General features: G+C 43.9%; 2 protein-coding genes and 1 non-coding gene across 10 annotated transcripts in view; 2 read left to right on the plus strand and 1 right to left on the minus strand.

Annotated features, from left to right (window-relative positions):
* The window catches only part of CHD3 (chromodomain helicase DNA binding protein 3), a 29,036-nt gene extending 14,034 nt beyond the window's left edge, over positions 1 to 15,002 (plus strand). For 6 of the 8 annotated variants that reach the window (XM_031965447.1, XM_031965453.1, XM_031965452.1 and 3 more), the window contains 21 exons: positions 10 to 151; positions 544 to 675; positions 1,758 to 1,875; positions 2,350 to 2,474; positions 2,634 to 2,865; positions 4,070 to 4,236; positions 5,182 to 5,359; positions 5,951 to 6,016; positions 6,476 to 6,561; positions 6,718 to 6,851; positions 7,387 to 7,531; positions 7,793 to 7,955; positions 8,114 to 8,235; positions 8,337 to 8,463; positions 8,880 to 9,008; positions 10,058 to 10,166; positions 10,435 to 10,567; positions 10,931 to 11,172; positions 12,310 to 12,473; positions 12,722 to 12,851; positions 13,646 to 15,002. In XM_031965447.1, the coding sequence (XP_031821307.1) occupies positions 10 to 151; positions 544 to 675; positions 1,758 to 1,875; positions 2,350 to 2,474; positions 2,634 to 2,865; positions 4,070 to 4,236; positions 5,182 to 5,359; positions 5,951 to 6,016; positions 6,476 to 6,561; positions 6,718 to 6,851; positions 7,387 to 7,531; positions 7,793 to 7,955; positions 8,114 to 8,235; positions 8,337 to 8,463; positions 8,880 to 9,008; positions 10,058 to 10,166; positions 10,435 to 10,567; positions 10,931 to 11,172; positions 12,310 to 12,473; positions 12,722 to 12,851; positions 13,646 to 13,880 (3,079 nt within the window). In that variant the 3' untranslated portion in view covers positions 13,881 to 15,002. The remainder of the gene's footprint in view (positions 1 to 9; positions 152 to 543; positions 676 to 1,757; positions 1,876 to 2,349; positions 2,475 to 2,633; positions 2,866 to 4,069; positions 4,237 to 5,181; positions 5,360 to 5,950; positions 6,017 to 6,475; positions 6,562 to 6,717; positions 6,852 to 7,386; positions 7,532 to 7,792; positions 7,956 to 8,113; positions 8,236 to 8,336; positions 8,464 to 8,879; positions 9,009 to 10,057; positions 10,167 to 10,434; positions 10,568 to 10,930; positions 11,173 to 12,309; positions 12,474 to 12,721; positions 12,852 to 13,645) is intronic. The other 2 variants (XM_031965454.1, XM_031965455.1) reach the window with 1 other exon arrangement.
* LOC111720582 lies at positions 6,977 to 7,129 on the plus strand. Its single transcript, XR_002770211.1, has one exon.
* Positions 15,003 to 16,071: 1,069 nt separating the features above from the next.
* On the minus strand, positions 16,072 to 18,125 carry RNF227 (ring finger protein 227). Its single transcript, XM_023502720.2, has 2 exons — positions 17,445 to 18,125; positions 16,072 to 16,673 (listed from the first exon to the last, which is right to left on the minus strand). Exons 1-2 carry the CDS (start codon positions 17,908 to 17,910, stop codon positions 16,621 to 16,623), a joined length of 519 nt encoding a protein of 172 aa, XP_023358488.2. The 5' UTR covers positions 17,911 to 18,125; the 3' UTR covers positions 16,072 to 16,620.
* Between the last annotated feature and the right edge of the window lie 125 nt (positions 18,126 to 18,250).

Consider the following 18,250-nt stretch of genomic DNA (forward strand, 5'->3'; position numbering starts at 1 on the left):
TCCTACTAGGAAATATTACAAATATATCTTGACTCGGAATTTTGAGGCATTGAATTCTCGAGGTGGTGGAAACCAAGTGTCACTGCTCAACATTATGATGGATCTAAAGAAGTGCTGCAACCACCCCTACCTCTTCCCTGTGGCTGCTATGGTGTGGGACCTATGGGGCTGGTAGGGAGGGAAGAGCTGGGAATTGAATTAGTAGCTAGTAATTTAGGATATTTCTTTCCAAGGGAAAGAAAAGCTGGGATTGGGGGGAAGAGAATGAGATAATATGTAATAGCATGTCTAATTCTACTTCTGACCTTAACTCTACCTTCATTTCTGACCCATTTGTAACGTTAACCCTAATTCTATTTCCCTTGCTAACTCTAATTCTGTTTCCAACCTTAATTCTAATACTAATCCCAACCACTGGCTAAATCTCTGAGGATTGTGGGCTTTAGGTTAAACTTAGACATTCAGTCTTTTGGATTTAGTAGAGACTGGAAGATTTTAACATTATCCATGACTCTTACCCCTTTTTTCCTTTCTGCATTTTAGGAGTCCCCCAAACTCCCCAGTGGGGCATATGAGGGTGGGGCTCTTATCAAGTCATCAGGGAAGCTGATGCTGTTACAAAAAATGCTTCGGAAACTGAAGGAACAGGGCCACCGAGTGCTCATTTTCTCCCAGGTAACTCCTCCCTTTTGATTTCTTCTTCCACCACTCTCTGCTTGCTTGTATTTCTGACTTCTCAAAGACTCTGAAATCTTTGGCGCTGGGAATTCTTTCAGTTAACATTTTTATGAATTTCTGTGTTATCCAGTTCATGTGTGGCCCAAGATCCTTATTCTAAGGGGTGTTGGAAATATCCTTCTAAAATTGAATCTGAGAATTAGAAGGAGAGGCAAAGATGGGATAAAGTAAGGCATTTCTATATTTTAGGCAAAACCTGGAAATTTAATCTTCCTTTGTGCCTACAAGAAGGCTTGAGTGTTTTATTGTAATACAATTTATCACAAAATACACATTAACTTACAATGGAGAACAGAATTTTATGATATCAAAACATGTAAAAATGAATATTATAGGGGTAGCTAAATGGTACAGTGGATAGAGCACCAGCCCTGAGTCAGGAGGACCTGAGTTCAAATTTTACCTCAGATACATAACACTTAACTAGATGTGTGATCCTACTTAACACTTAACTAGCAAGTCACTTAACTCCAACTGCATCACTACCCACCTCATCCTCCCTTTCCCCCTGCCAAAAAATGACTTATGAATAAAAGTGATATTTTTAAAAATTGTCTTCCTCATAGATTTTGTGACTGCCTTCCCTTGCTTGGGATCTGCAAAAGGATGACTTCTGCCTAACCCCTAGCAGGAGACATTTGATGCCTTCTCTTGGAAGGAATAATATAGAAGTGAGGAAAGGGAAACAACCATAAAGGAAGAAATAGTGTGTTTTGGAAGTCAAGTGGAGGGGTTAGAAAGTGGAGGCCAAATTTTGGAGGCCATTTTGGCCTCCAATAGGCCTAAATAGGACCACAGTCCAGAATGGTTTGAAAACTTATGGCAGACTTATCAATGGAAATTAAAAATAAAAAGTTTAGATTTTTTTATAAAAGAAAACATGAGGACTAGGACTCCAGAGAAATAAGGTGTAGAATAAGAATCGGTAGATTCCTATGATCCTTTTTCCTTACTATCCTAGACAACCCCTCTATTCTTCCTTTTTTTTCTTCTCAAAAAATCCTCCTTTCCTTTTTCAGATGACCAAGATGTTGGATTTGTTAGAGGACTTTTTAGATTATGAAGGTTACAAGTATGAACGGATTGATGGAGGTATCACTGGAGCACTAAGGCAGGAGGCTATTGACCGATTCAATGGTGAGGGCACCAAAAGCTCAAGGGATGAACAAGAGAAGCCCAAGGGAATTAATATCTGGGGGAGGGTTTGATGGGTCCTTATTGGTGTATTAATGACTGGAGGGTATAGACACCTGGAATCACAGGATCTCAGAATTAAAAGACTTCAGATACTTTCTGATTCTTACCTAACCAATAATTCCTGCTACAATAGTCTCAATAAATGAGCATCTTCCAAACTTTGTATAAAAGCCTCTAGTGAGTGGAAACCTATTCTTTCCCCCAGGAAGTCCATGTGACCTGTAAATTATAGTTAGGATTAGTGCCTAAGAGATAAACACTTTAGTTCCTGAGAGGAGTCACATTGGTCCTTGACAAGAGTTGATTACCTGAGTTTCCAAGGAGGGATATAGGTTTGGATAAGAGAAGAGCCACAGGCTTAGGAAATGAATTGCCTGTAGGTGGGTCTGACTTTCCAATTCATTCCTTCCCTAGCTCCTGGGGCCCAGCAGTTCTGCTTTCTTCTGTCCACAAGAGCTGGGGGTTTAGGCATCAATCTGGCCACAGCTGATACTGTCATTATCTTCGACTCTGACTGGAATCCCCACAACGATATCCAGGTGAAAACTGGATACTCTACTTATAGGGAAGGATGATCTGGGGTCAGAGAAAGATCTTTTTTGACTGGGCCAGTACCTTCTCTTTCACAATATTTCTGAGGGTATGTGTTCTTTCCTTTGTTCCCCTGACTGGTCCTACTCTTGTTTGCCTTCTCGTAGGCCTTCAGCCGAGCTCACCGGATTGGTCAGGCCAACAAAGTGATGATTTACCGGTTTGTGACACGAGCTTCAGTAGAGGAGCGGATTACCCAGGTGGCCAAAAGGAAGATGATGCTGACACACCTGGTTGTAAGGCCTGGGTTAGGCTCTAAGGCAGGTTCAATGTCCAAACAAGAGCTTGATGATATCCTCAAATTTGGCACAGAGGAGCTGTTTAAAGATGAAAATGAAGGTGAGAATCCTTTTTCCTGCCCCTTTCATACCAGGTATCCTGAAATGTTTTCCTTTTCTCTTTATTCACACAGCTGCCACCTTGGTTCAGGCCCTCATTTTACATCTAGTAGTAATAGTACTAATAATGATCATTTTATATAGCACTTTAAGATCTGCAAAGCACTTTACAAATATTATCTTGTTTGATCCTCATTACAACTTTGGGAAGGATTATATTATTATTCCCATTTTGTAGATGCAGATACTGAGGCAACCAGAGATTAAGCAACTTGTCTAAGGTCACACTACTTAGTGTTGGAGACAGGACTTGAAATCAGGTCCTCATGACTCCACATCAACACTATCCACTGCACTACTTTGCTGCCATATTGTGACTATTTCAACAGACACTTAATTGGTCGCTTTCATCTGTTCCTCTCATTTTCACCCTCTACCACTGCTCAGCTGATATGCATAAAGTATATATCTTACATTTGTTATCCTCCTGTTCAGTAAACTCTAGTGGCTCTCTATTACATATAGCATCAATTATAGATTCTTAAAAATGGCCATTAAATTCTTCATAACCTGGCTCCAGCCTTCTTTTCAGTCCTGTTATATGTTACTCCTTTTCCAGACTTTGCAGACTTTGACTTTCTTGCAGTTCCTTTCACACAAATCTCCATCTCATGTCTCCATCATTTTGCAAAGGCTAACCCATATCCATATCCAGAATGCACTTCCTCTTTGTTTCTGACTCTTATTGTCTCTAGTTGCCTTCAAAGCTCAGTTCAAATGCTACCTTCTACACAAAACCTTTACTGATCTCCCCAGATATTAGTGCTTCCCTCTAAAATTTCTTTTACATATACTTGTTTTATGTATACTTTGGTGGGTAGTTGCTGTCTCTTCAATAAAATAATAAGCCCTTGGAGAGCAGGAGCTGTTTGATTTTCACTTTTGTATCCTCAGGTGTCTAGTGTCTAGAGCCTGGTTCATAGTAGACAGTTAACAAATGTTTATTGATTAATTGAAAAGCTATAGTCCTTGCAAGCCCAAATATTTTAGACCAAGATCTCCAGAAGAAAAACTACCTCCTACATACCTCCCCAGAACAGAAGTCTTTTCCTAATTTTTCCCTGATCATTATAAAATCCTACCTCTTGTTCATAGTTATGTTGAGGTTTCAAATCTCATAATTCCATGTGTCCTTTTTACCTCAGGAGAAAACAAAGAAGAAGATAGTAGTGTGATTCACTATGACAATGAGGCCATTGCGCGACTACTAGATCGGAACCAGGATGCAACTGAAGACACTGATGTGCAGAACATGAATGAGTATCTCAGCTCCTTTAAAGTAGCACAGTATGTGGTTCGTGAAGAAGACAAGGTGAGGGAGTGGAAGCCAGATACTAGTGTCCCCTACTTTTGCTTCTCTATAATGATCAATTCATCCTTTTTATGGGGTGGTGAAGTGAGATGAGACATCAATGGAGAATTAGAGAAAAAAAACAAAATGTTTTTTCTCTCAAGAAGATTTCAGTCTAATGGAGAAGGGAAGAAAAGGAAATTGCCACTTATTAAGTCCTTACTATACTTTATGTTCAGCATTTTACAAATATTATCTCATCTAACCTAGGGCTTCTTAAACTTTTTCCACTCATGACCTTTTTTCTCCCAAGAAATTTTTATGTGATCCTGGGTATATAATATAAAACAGGTACACACACCAAGCATTTACTGATAACAAGTCATAATTTTGTGACCTTCCACATCGAGTTAGGAGAGCCCATGTGGGAGCGCAACCCACAGTTTAAGATGCTGGGATATAATCCTTAAAACAACCCTGGGAAGTAGTTGCTCTTATTATTCCTTTTTACAGTTGAGAAAACTTAGGAAGTCAGAAGTGAAGTGATTTACCCAGAGTCACACAGATTTGAATTCACATCTTTCTAACTCTAGGTCCTGTGCTTTATCCACCATGCCATTAACCTGCATGGAAAAATAGTCCTCTCTCCTAGAAAAACTCCCAATCTAATGGATATGACATACCTTACAAAGAGACTCGTATATAGAATCAGTGCAGGCAGAGCATGTGAATACATAGACATATTGGGAAAGTAGAGAATTGGGGGGAGCTGGGAAAAAGTGGAGTAAGGCAAATGACATATTGAAGTTTTGGATTTGAAAAAGGAAAAAGATTTGTATACACCAGTAGTAGAGTGATGAAGTGATGAGAAAAGTTCACATGGGAGCCAGAAGCTATGAGACAAGAATTGTAGCTTTAGTTAAGGAAACTAGGGAGCTGCTAATGTTCATTTTATCTTCCTTTCAGATAGAGGAGATAGAGCGAGAGATCATCAAGCAGGAAGAAAATGTGGATCCTGATTACTGGGAGAAGTTGCTACGACATCACTATGAGCAGCAGCAGGAGGACCTAGCCCGAAACCTTGGCAAGGGTAAACGTGTTCGGAAACAAGTCAACTATAATGATGCTGCACAAGAAGACCAAGGTGAGGGTTCTTTGCCCTTAACTTGTCTAGTGAAGATTAAGGATCACACTGCCCTTGTTCTAGTGAAGATTAGGGGATAGAAGGGAGGGGAATATTTGGTAAAATGTAGACAGCCTAAGAGATCTAGGTAGGGGTTGAATGGGAAAAGGCTAAGAAAGATTTGGAGATTAGGAGAGCTTAAAGGTTTGGCATTATCTAATAGGAAATAGAAGCTATATTGAAGTCATCCAGAGGTCATCTTGGGTCACCTCAGGAACACTACTTTAAGCAGATCACTTGAGTCAGAAGTCATGGAATAAGAGACCGTCTGAAGTTGTGTGCGCATGTGTGTGTGTTTTGAGTGGGAAAGGTTTCAGCATACTTAACATTAAAAATCAAATCAGGACAGAGGGAAAAAAGTCATCCATAGATTGGGAGGAAATAAGACTTGATTATCATTTCAGTACTTAGGAGAACAAAGTCCAAGCTGGAATTAGAGTCATTCTAAAGTCAGAAGTAGAATTTAGAGTCTGAGAGAGTCAGATGAGAGGAACCTAGCACAGGCTTGGGCAAGGAACTAGCTCTGACCTCACATACTTGTTACTTTCATAGACAACCAGTCTGAATATTCAGTGGGGTCAGAGGAAGAGGATGAGGACTTTGATGAACGACCTGAAGGTGGGAACTGTCTTTCTGATCCTCTACCCAAGTTTATCTTGTTTTCCAATTTCCTTCAAACATATTACCTATTTTCTATAATTTAATTAGGATATTAAACCTTGAGTCCACATAATACTGAGGAGTTTGAACATACATTTAGGGGGCTCGTGAATTTGGATGAGCTAAAAAAATTTTTTATTCTTATTAATCTCCATCTGAAATTTAGCACTTTTTCAAATGGAGGCATCAAACATTATTCTGAGAAGGGATCCATAGGCTTCACCAGATTGCCAGAGGGATCCATGTCAGGAAAAAGGTTAAGAACTCCTGATTTAGGCCTATTTCATTTAGCTCCACATAGCTTTGAAAAATCAGAAATACAACAGAGATAATTCATATCTCCACTTTCTTTTGTGTCTTGGGAGTGTACTGAAGGGTGAGAAAGGTAGGCCTTCTAATCAAGTTTTCTCCTACCAGGACGTCGTCAGTCAAAGAGGCAACTACGTAATGAGAAAGATAAACCCCTTCCTCCACTGTTAGCTCGAGTTGGGGGCAACATTGAGGTGAGAACTTGGGAACCCAGATTCCCTGAGAACCTATTTGGATCAGAGTTTGAGGAGAAAGCCTGGCAGTGGGATCTTAGAAATCAAAATCATTGAGAGGAATAGGAATTGGTCATACATTGTTCATTGGTCACACTACATCCCACTGTTTGTTAGGTGTTGGGGTTCAATACCCGTCAACGCAAGGCCTTCCTGAATGCAGTAATGCGCTGGGGGATGCCACCACAGGATGCCTTCACATCTCAGTGGCTGGTACGGGACCTGAGGGGCAAAACCGAAAAGGAGTTCAAGTGAGTATGGGTTATAGAGGAATAGAGTTGGGATAGCCATCAAATTTGCAGTAGTAGTATTCCCTTTGGCCTCCATATGATGTGACCTTACTCAACTGATCACCACTGCCTTTCCTATTTTCCTCAGGACCTTATTTCCTGGGGGGTGAGCTCAGTCTACCTCCACCCCCCCTCAGTGGGTCCCAGAATAGAGAGCCAGAATGGGTCTCACTCTCACCCCATGAGCAGAGAGGAGTGTGAGACAGACATCTGATCTGGCTTGTACTGGCAACACATCCCATACTTATTATAGTAGAGGTGGGCAGAAGAAGATGAGGAGTCTAACTGATGGGGCCTGGGAAAAAGGGAGAGTGAAACTGAAGGCAGGTTTGGATTGGGGATCCTGTTGATGATATGACGAGTAAAATGCTCTGAGGACTGAGGGAAAGGACTACAGGAGAGAGTTATGACTGAGGGATTCAGTAAACCCCACATCCCTTGTAGTCCTCTATCTCCTCAAGATTCTCTATCCCCACTCAACCTTGCATTCTTTTAGGGCTTATGTTTCTTTGTTCATGCGACATCTCTGTGAGCCTGGGGCAGATGGCTCTGAGACCTTTGCTGATGGTGTTCCTCGGGAAGGGCTAAGCCGACAGCAGGTGTTGACCCGAATTGGAGTCATGTCCCTTGTTAAGAAGAAGGTATTGGCAACTTGTCCTTATTCTGCCCTTTTTATCAAGAACAGACATGGTCCAGATTTCCTTTTCTTCTGTTTCTTGTTCTTTAGTTCCATACCTGGGGTGGTGAGAGAATATGGGGGATGAACCTGGCTAATGGCCAAGCACTTGGAGCCACACCCTCCCATCTCAATTCCAAATGGAAATACACACACACACACACACACACATACACACAAATTCACACACATGCACGCATGCACACCCCTTTATTATGCTTCTTAGGTGCAGGAGTTTGAACATATCAATGGGCGATGGTCAATGCCAGAGTTGATGCCTGACCCTAGTGCTGATTCTAAACGTTCATCCCGAGCATCATCCCCTACCAAGACATCTCCTACCACCCCTGAGGCTTCTGCAGCCAATAGTCCCTGCACATCCAAACCTGGTAATCAAACAACAAAATTTAATTTTTGGAAGTAGAAGTGGGAGGAAATTGTGTAGGAGAGTTGAGACAGAAACTGAGAGTGTTAGCTAAATAGAGAGGAACAGAAGTTCAATGGCAGTCTAAGAAATGGTCTGTTCACTCCCTGCCCTCCTGTACAGCTACTCCAACTCCAAGTGAGAAAGGAGATGAAACAAGGATACCTCCTGAAAAGGATGAAGCTGACAACCCAGATGAAAAGCCAGATAAAGACAAGAAAGGAGGGGAAAAGATGGAGGTAGAGGTGTGTATGTGTTTGGATCCCACAAAGAAAAGCATTAAAAGGCTTAAAGGCCAAATTACCTAAGCTTTCTGTTATCTTTTAACTTTCTATATCCTTTCCAGCCTGATGCCCCCAGCCCAGCCCTTTCACCAGGAGAACCAAGGAGGATAATTCTAGGGGATGAGGAGTCTGGAGTCCCTGGAGAGTTGGAAACTGAACCAGGAACTCGAGGAGACAAGGAGAAACCAGGTAGATGTTGGAGTTTGAAGTACTGACTAGAAATAGACTCCTGGGTTTTCCTCCTTAGGTTAGAAGGCCAGTGTAATATGTTTTCTTCCTCATAGCTAGAGAGCCACCACCAGAAGAAAGGGGGGAGGAGAATTTGTTGGATAGACAATATGGGGAGAGGCCAGAGGGTAAATAGGGGATTTTGGCAAGAAAGGTAAAATGGGTGAAGGACTGGATGCTTGAGTCTATGAGGGAATCAGCAATGAGACTGATGGGGTTGGTGATGGCTGGGGTGCCAGTTCTTAGGAACGTTGTTGTCTACTTCTTGGGGATGTTGTTGTTTGAGCAAAGAGTATAGAAAATAGTCCTTGGATTATTGAAGGATTATTCTCTGGCTTGAAAAAGATCAGAGTTCTCCTGGCCCCTTCTCCTTACAGAAGAGAATAAGGGAGAGAGGGAACAACGATTAGGACCATCCCGAGATGAGCCCCGATGCAGTGGACGTCGAGAAGAGAAAACAGAGAAACCACGGTTCATGTTTAATATTGCAGATGGTGGCTTTACAGGTATGGAATATCCTCACTGCCAACAAAAATTTTGATATAGATTATCTCCTTTGCCTAGAACTCCCATGGGAAACTCTTGTCTTCAGGGGATCTCCTAGGATATTCCACCTTAGACTATATATGCTGCATCCACTTCTTCCTCTAATCCTAAGTAATTCTACTACAATTAATGACCTACTCTTAATTTGATCTCACACTAAGCCTACTTTTATCTCAAACTTTTTCTAAATTATATTTTATTTCTTACATTAACTCTTAATTCTAAACAAACATTAATCTAATCATTATCCTTAATTCTAATTTTATCATTCAGCTTTCATTCCAGCTTTAGAACTACATAAAGTTATAAGTGGACACTATTGTTTATATGTGTGTATGGGAGTGGTGATGGGAGGTAGGGAGGTATTTCACTTTCTGACATCTCTGATTTTTAGAAAGTTTACTCTGTATCAATTCCAACAAGCCTCTCTCTGAACTTGTCTTGTACTGGGCCTACTTCCTTCCTTTGGAACCTCATAGAACAATTCTAATACTTTATTTAGTAGCCTGTCAAATGTTATGACAGATGTTTCATCTTCCATGTTTTTGTAGAATCTGCTTGTTCCCCATGCCTGCAATGCATTCTTTCCTTATTTTTTCAAATCATTAGCTTCCTTAAAAATTTAATTTAAATGCCTTTCCTATATGAGATCTTTTCCAATATTTCCCAGTGCCTCTCTACCAAAATGCCTTGTATTTTTACTTGGTATGTACTTACAAGTATATATGTTATTTTCCCTGATAGAATGTAAGTTCCTTGAGGATAGAATCGATTTCATTTTAGTCTTTGTATTTCCAACACCTAGCACAGTGCCTATAATATAGTAGGCATTTAATAAATGCTTATTGATTGATTACCCTAACTCATCCTGTAACTCCATCACTGATCTTTCCCATTTCCGAGGGTTAGGAAGTAGGGGAAAACAAAGGGCTACTGAAGTATGATAAGGTGATCACTACAGGTGCCTGATGCTTCCTTCTTTGTTCCTCCTGCCACCCTCCCTTTCCAGAGCTTCATACACTATGGCAGAATGAGGAACGGGCAGCTATCTCCTCTGGTAAACTCAATGAGATCTGGCACCGGAGGCACGACTACTGGTTGCTGGCTGGGATTGTCCTGTATCCTTCATTACATGAGGAAAAAAAATCACATCAGGGAGAAAAGCTGTAGGGAAAGGGGACTATAATGAAGAAAGTTCTCATATCACAGGGAAAAGGGGGCTCATATTTCTGGGGACAGTTGCAGAAAAGAATGCTGCTCTTACCTCCTGGGAGAGGAGACCAAGGGACAGCAGAGCAACAGGGATTACAGAGGAAGAGTTATCGTTCCACAGGCTATCCTTATTGGGTTCCTTGACAGAAAACCCTCTTTTCCTTCTACTGGTAGCCATGGCTATGCTCGGTGGCAGGACATCCAAAATGATGCCCAGTTTGCCATCATTAATGAGCCATTTAAAACTGAGGCCAACAAGGGAAACTTCCTGGAAATGAAAAACAAGTTCCTAGCCCGGAGGTTCAAGGTACATCATTGAAGCCAAGGTCTAAATAGGGTTGGTGGTGGCAATTCAAATCAATATTATCATTAATATTGTTAAGGTTTTTTAAAGGGTTAGCGGTCAGGGCTGAGCCAAGATCTCTGTGTTTAGTTTGGAGGAGGGATTAACAATATTAAGACTGGAACCAAGATTTCAAAGTAAATTCTTAGAGAGTTGGAATTATTAATTAGGGTGTCAAAGTTAAGATCAAGTTTAGGGTAAGTTCTTGTCTCTTACATTGAAATACAGATTCAGGTCATTTGTGTACTTTGGTACTCACATTCATTCGTTAACACAGCATCTTCTTATAACTCTCATTTCTGTGAATTCATCCTGCCATGCCTGCAGCTCCTGGAGCAGGCGCTGGTGATCGAGGAGCAGCTTCGGCGGGCGGCCTACCTGAACCTGTCGCAGGAGCCGGCGCACCCCGCCATGGCCCTCCACGCCCGCTTCGCCGAGGCCGAGTGCCTGGCTGAGAGCCACCAGCACCTCTCCAAGGAGTCGCTGGCGGGGAACAAGCCGGCCAACGCAGTCCTGCACAAGGGTAAGGGCCGCGGCGGCCCCGCGCGGGGGAGGGCCCACAACGCTGCGTAAGTCTGCACCCTGCATCCCGCGGAACACCCTCCCCCACCCTTCTGACCCCTATACCCTCCTTTTTAAAATTAAATTTAGTTTTTTCAATTAACAAAAATCTATTTTCTCTCTTTCCTACCTTCCCTTAATTGAAAATAGAAAAAACACCTTGTAACAGGCAGTCAAGCAAAGCAACTCTTTGCCCTCTTAAACTCCTACCCCCCTCAGCCTCTAACATTCTAACCCTGCTGCCCAACCCATATGAAACCTCAATCTTAAAAAGAAATGATATACTCTATCTATCCTAACATCTACCATAGCCCCAATACTGAACTGTATTAGAACTTCCTTTAGCTTTTTAAACTTCCAAACCCCTGATACTGTGTCCCAGTGGATTTTCTTTCTCCATTCCTGTACACTGTATACCTTTCCTTGACTGTTATCCCTATAATCGTTACACTACTCCCTGTCCCCATCACCTACCTAATTCATCCCCATAAAATCTAATATTATTTTGACCTCTCCCCAAAATTGTCATCCACAAATTCTTTCACCTTTTTGCACTTCAAATTCAAGGACCCTTGATTTATGGACTGATTACTTGAACCTGTAATTCCTTATACCTCTGACCTCAGTTCCAGTTCTCTGAATTTCTGTCAGTTTCTGATTTGGACCCTCGATACTCCTTCCTTTTCCTCTTGTCTTATGGATCCTAGACTTCCCAACTTTACTTAATAATAGTTCCTTCTCTAGTGTCCTCCTCATTACTCCCTTCCTAAAATATACCTCTCTGGGATCTGGAATCCTCTAACCCCCATGTTCTCCTATGATTTCCCCTACTTCCTTTTCTTTTCTTTACTTTCCTCCCTCCTCCTTCCCTCTCAGTCCTTTCCATCTGACTTCTGATAGTCTGACCTCTTTTTTTTTTTTTTTTTTTCATTCTTTTGAGTCTTTTGAATTATCTTTTTTTCCCCCTATGTCTTTCACTATCTTGGTCTCTCATTCTTTGTCTTTATTGCAATCTCTCTGTCTTCTCTGACACTGCCTTTTTCTCTTTATGTCTTTCCTGGCCTCCATCTCTCCTGGTGACGGCCCGGTCTCTTTGTCCTTGTCTCTTTCTCTTGCTCTTTCTTTCTCTGCGGCCCGGGCCCCAGTTCTGAACCAGCTGGAGGAGCTGCTGAGCGACATGAAGGCAGATGTGACCCGCCTTCCAGCCACCCTGTCCCGAATCCCACCCATCGCAGCCCGCCTACAGATGTCCGAGCGAAGTATTCTCAGCCGTCTGGCCAGCAAGGGCACAGAACCCTATCCCACACCGGTAATCCTCCACTCTTTACCTTAGAATGAGGTTCAACCCTATGCCCCATCTCCCATCAAAGACCCATGAAATGGAATAAAAAATACTCTGGCTGAAGGTATAGAAGGTATAGCATGTTCGTTTCCATTGGTAGACTGACTCTCTTTTCTCAAATCTTGTTCTTCAAGAGCCCAAGAGTTTAGCTATGGCTTTTCTTCCTTCGGCATCTTCCTGATTCAAAGACATGGATATTTTGCCTCCTATTCCAGGCCTTCCCTCCGGGTCCCTACGCCACACCACTGGGGTACGGAGCAGCCTTCAGCTCAGCTGTACCCGCCGGGGTCCTGGCCGCCGGCGGCGCCAATTACAGCCAGATGCCCGCAGGATCCTTCATCACAGGTCAGCCTGGGGATAGGCATAGGGACTGGATCTGTGATTTCATTGAAATAGGATAGCCCCAGAAAGGGAAACTCCTACTACCCATGCAGATTGACATCTTCTCCGCAATTTATAACCTTACAAAACTGCCTACAACATTGAAAAGTAAAATGACTTTCCCTAGGTCACAGAATTATATGTGTCAGTCAGGACTTGAGTCAGGAGCCTTCCTGGTTCTAAGGTCAGCTCTCTTACTACTTCCAAATAGTCTGAGGTTACTCCCATTAACTTCTTTTGTCCCTTGCTTCTTCCTAATTTCTCCTACTTTGTTGTTCCTCTTCTTCCCATATCCCTCTGTCTAACTTTAGTCTTGTTTTGTTCATCTCAGAAGGGGAGCATTCTGTCCCTTCTGAGCCTTCTGAAATTCTTTCCTTGTTCTAATCTTTCTAGGCTTTGCCTAGCTTCTCATACTTTCCTAACTGAACTGAAGCTCTGTTACTCCCTCATACAGTGAAACCTCAGTCTCCTATCTACAGTGAGCCTATCTCCTCACCTTCATAACTGTCGTCCTGTGACTTGACTTCAAATAAGTTTTGGGGAAAGGAGATGTGAAGTTAATATTCCATTCTGGGAATTGGACATAAACGTAGTTGTATGGCACAAGGGAGCCTTGGGAAAGGGAAATCTTCACCTAATCCTCAGTACTCTAAATGACATGAAACAATGTAGATATGGGTGTGTGCCAAGTTCAAAATAATGAAGCCTGGATGTCACTTTGGGGCTTGATGATGTCTCAATAACCCTTCCCAAAACAGCCGCAGCCAACGGCCCTCCTGTGTTGGTGAAGAAGGAGAAGGAGGGGGCAGTAGTGTCCGACGGTCAGGATCGGAAGGAGCCCAGGGCTGGGGAAGTGATCTGTATAGACGACTGAAAGGGCCCCAGCTCTGCCACTCAACCCGTCCCAGGGGCCGTCCTCCAGCCCACATCCCACCCCTGGAACTTGCTGCCAATCCTCCACCTTCCCCACCCCTTGGGCCACCATCAGGATAGGAGCCCCTTTCTCCTCCACCCTTATTTTCCAAACCAGGGCTTTCTCCCCCTGTGTTCCCCCACCCCTTTGCCCCAGGTGCCTTCTCCAGTGATGCTTTGAATGAAGGTGCTGTGGTTGGGAAGGGGTGTAGGGAGTTGCTCTTCCAAAGTAGCTCTGATCTTAATACATTCAGCTCTTGAGCAAATGGTTTGGGGTAAGAGGAGAGGGAAAGGGGTAGGGCTTCCCCATTTCCCCCCATTCCCTTACAGTATTAAACTCTATCCTCAGTAACCAAGGAGGGGAATTTGCCCTACCTGGCCCTTTTGGACCCACATGGGGAAATGGAAGAACTCTTGAGAAGGGAGGGAAAATCTTGAGGTGGGATGGGAAATGACCCCTAGGGGGAAGGGAGGGGAGGCATGGCTGCATGTTGCTCTCCTCTACCTCCCCAAAATTGAGGGTGGGAAATTGGGAGGGAGGGCAATCCATGTTCAGCCTCAGAATAAAGGCGCCATTCACTGGCTGAGTCACCTTCCCGTGTACTGGCTCCTTGTGTTAGGGGGATTTCTCTCCCCTCCCCTCAAAGGACCAAGTACTACCTCCCCCTATGAAATATGTCAGGGACGGAGGACACTCAGGCCAAAGAGGAGCCTCCCTCTTCCCCCATCCACAAGCTCAGCAACCCAGGTATTGTAGAGAAGATGGGAAGGAATACAAAGGGCCAGAACCGGGGAACAGGCCCTTTTGTGACCCAGCTCTGGAAACTCAGGTGTCCTAAGAGTGCTCTATCAACCCCTTCCTTCCTTTGTCCTTGTCCCTCCCTCCCAGCTCCAAGTTTGGACCAAGGGGCTGGATTTGACTGGATAAGGTGGGGTGTACTAGCTAGGGGAACCTTGCCCCCATACCTCTGAGACTGTAACAGAGAACTTGGGGGTGAAGCACGATAGGGAAGTATTCCCCCCATGGGGACCAAGGGAAAGTGACATTTTGCATGGTGAACCCCCAGCTACCACAGCCCTCTTTGCTATCCCCTCTACCTTTTCCTTACTCCAACCCTTCTGCTTTTTCACCTGCTCCTCACCTGTCCCACTTCCTTCTGTATCGGGTTTCTTGGTTGTACATATAAATTATACTTTCCTTTCTGTGTGCTCTGTTATTTTGGAGGTGGGGTTCTTTGGTTTTGAAGGGTGGGGATTGATGAAGGGAGGTGTTTATCAGGCTTCTGATGCTGTTCTGAATATCATTCTCTATATTTTGTGATTTTTCTTGCTCTTTTTAAATCTCAAGTCATTAAGGATGAAGTTAACTCGTGTACCCAGTAGTGTACTAAGTACTGAAGATATAAAGAAAGGCAAGCAAGTCCTTGCTCTAGCTTAGACTAAACAGTCTAATGGGAAAGCAAAATGTTAACAAACTATGTACAAACAAGAATATAGACATCGCAGGCTTCCTGACCCCATTCCTGTACTCTGTATTAAGTTCAATGAAAATGTGGTTAGGCAGAATGCATAGTAGAGTTGAAAGTATAACTAAGCTGCCTCAGGTTGGGTGAAGCTGAGTGGAAGGGACTGAAGAAGGCCATCTATTGCAACTGCCTCATTTTTTACAGAGGAGAAAACCTACAGTGGTTAGAAGTGGGACTCAAACCCAGTAGTAGTCTGCCTGCAGAGCCTTCCTACTGTACTACTTAGTATTCTCTCTTGAACAATGAAGCCTGAGGTGGGAGAGGCTTGGATTTATGGAAGAATTCTATTACTCATCCATCTCTTCCTATAGCCCACGGTCATATCAAGTTGGTCAATTAAGCAATTAATTTGTTGTGGAGGGAAAACTACAGGGCTTACTAAACCCCAAGTAAAGTTTTTGGTAAGAGATTAATGGAACTACTGGGCAACTAAGGAAGGGCCAGAAAAAAATTTTGTAGTTAGGAGTGGCAGGTCCCTCTGCCACTTCACAAGATCCATTGTGAAAGTAAGGGTACCAAGGAGTAAAGAGTCTTGGTTCTTCATCTGCTGTCTATTTTCACCATGTATTATGATATATCCCTCAGACTTCATATTACAGGGGGAGACAAAGACATGTTACCCATCCCCAAAATTGAGGGAAAATGAGTAGCTACTATGAACAGGAATAATTAAGGGCATAGTTGAAGAAAGGAAGTGAAAAATAACAGGGAAATTATATTTAGCATGTTTATTAGGAATTGGGAGTATCTTTGACAGGTTTACAATTTAGTAGGAAAAAAAGAAATATGCACAAATGAATAAGTGCAAAAAAGGACATTCATACAAAGTACAAATTCATTAGGAGTTGAGTGGGGAGAAGTGATGATACTAAGGCAATAACAAAGTGCAGATATTTGGTGCTCAGTGCCACATTTAGGGAGTTTATTCCATTTAAAAGAAGCTCTTCCTACTATGACATTCTTTAACACCTGAAACCATTTCACAGAAATATGGGAGCTGCTCCACCATATAGGTGAAAGGAACCATTGTGGATCTGCCCTATCAAATATGGAGACTAACTAGGCTGTCAGTCCTTTGTATCCTAGTATAGAGGAAGACTGAGGCCAGAGCCAAGTTCCTATACCACCTCATGAATTTTAAATTCCATATGCACGCGCGTGTGCACACGCACAAAAAACACCAATCCCTGGAGCTGGCAGGAACAAAAGCTTTTTAACCCACCCTCATGGGTGGGCAGCAAAAGGAGGTAGCAGCTGTTTCCACTTTTCATTCTTACAGCCCACAGTATCCTCAGTTATAGCATGTAGCAGCCTGCAAGGGTCTTGCTCTCTGGACAGCAGTAAAGCACTGAGGGGAATAAGCAGACAGGTCAGGGGAGGAGGATGTAAGCTTCCTCCATATGGCCACCATCACAATCCACATGTAGCACACACCTTAGTCCAAGGTTCCTTATCCTAAATTACTTCAGGGGAATTTGATTTCAAGTGCATATCATGGCTTACATATTATATAAAGCAGCTGTTGTCGCAGCAGATAGCCTGGAAAATGCTGCCTCAAGACACCAGCAAATCACTGCCTCAGTTTCCTCAATTGTTATGGGATAATAGTAATTACCTCGAAGGGCTGTGAGGATCAAATACGATTTTTTTTTTGAACTGACAACTAGGCATTTATGGGCGGCTAGGTGGCATAGCATCTAAGTGCCGGCCCTGGCATCAGGAAGAATTGTCTTCCTCAATTCAACCCTGGCTGCAGTTTGTCACAACGCTATTTACCTCAGTTTCCTCATCGATAAAATAAGCTGAAGGAAATGACCAAGTATTCTTTGCCAAAAAACCCGCGATAGAATCGGGAGAATTGGGGCACGAATAAGACATATTTATGTAAATACTTATATCCTTCCCCTTCCCACAGTGGCAGTCCCTCACAGCCACTCGATTAGCGATGTAATTAACCTGGCGTTACAAATGAGTAAACTGAGGTCAGGGTGGACTTGGAAACTCACGTCTTATAACGGCTCCATCGCTTTCCCGTATGAGATGCCGAGTCACCCAATCCAGCCCCCAATCCCACAGAACCAGAGCTGCTCGTGCAGCCATGAGCCCATCCATCACTCACCATCGCTAGGTAACGGGTGCCTGCGCCGGCTCGCTGCTTTGTCCCAGAGCCCAAGAAGCATGCGCCACGCCTTGCCCCACGGTCCCGCCCCTTGCTCGTCTTCACCTTCCCTCACGATTTCGGAAGCTTCGCCCCCGGCGTCTTTCTGCACGCCTTCTCTCTCCTTCAGGAGAGACCACAAATCCAGGTCCAAAGGCACCTGCGTGACTCCGCCACGCGGTAAGGGGGAGGACGCGCGGCAGAAAGGGCAAATGACCGCCCGGCGCAAGCGCACCACGGCGCCGCCGCCCCCACGGGCGGCCAGCTCCCGTAGGCAGCAGGTACAGAGCGTGTGGCCGCACCGCTGTCTCGCCGTTCCGGGCAGGCGGCGTGGCGCCCGACCTTGCAGGTTGTAAGGCCGGTAGCATATACCGCAGTCCGTCTCGCTCCTCTCGGGAACTGAAGGGATCCTCAGTAGCAGCTGCATCTTCTTCCCCTCGGAGGCCTGTAGGAGATGCTCAGTCGGAGTTTGGTAGTGCTGTATTTAAGAGCTAGACTCCGGGTGTTAGATCCGCGGTCTAATAGCGGCCCGGGTCCGATCTCTCCCCTTACCTGTGTCCATTCTGGGGCCCGGCACCGCGCCTTGCAGCCCTTTTTATAGGGGAGAGGCCGGACCATGACGTCACGGGCGCACGGGTGACTCTTTGGCCCTGGAGCTGGCAAATTGTAGGCTCTGAAGTTTGAGGCCAGAGAATGCCCGGGGCCTTGATGAAGGAAGGTAGTCAGCTCGTTTACCAAGCATCCCCCACTAAAGCAGCTTTACCCCG

Source organism: Sarcophilus harrisii, chromosome 4 (genome assembly GCF_902635505.1).
Source record: "Sarcophilus harrisii chromosome 4, mSarHar1.11, whole genome shotgun sequence".
NCBI lineage: Eukaryota > Metazoa > Chordata > Mammalia > Dasyuromorphia > Dasyuridae > Sarcophilus > Sarcophilus harrisii.

What these genes read in the sequence shown, in the direction of transcription:
- RNF227 (XM_023502720.2), bottom strand. Translation starts at nt 17,910, where the DNA reads ATGCAGCTGCTACTGAGGATCCCTTCAGTTCCCGAGAGGAGCGAGACG. An exon ending in GCACCCGTTACCTAGCGATG is followed by an intron (nt 16,674 to 17,444) that starts GTGAGTGATGGA and finishes TATTCCCCTCAG; the next exon opens with TGCTTTACTGCTGTCCAGAG.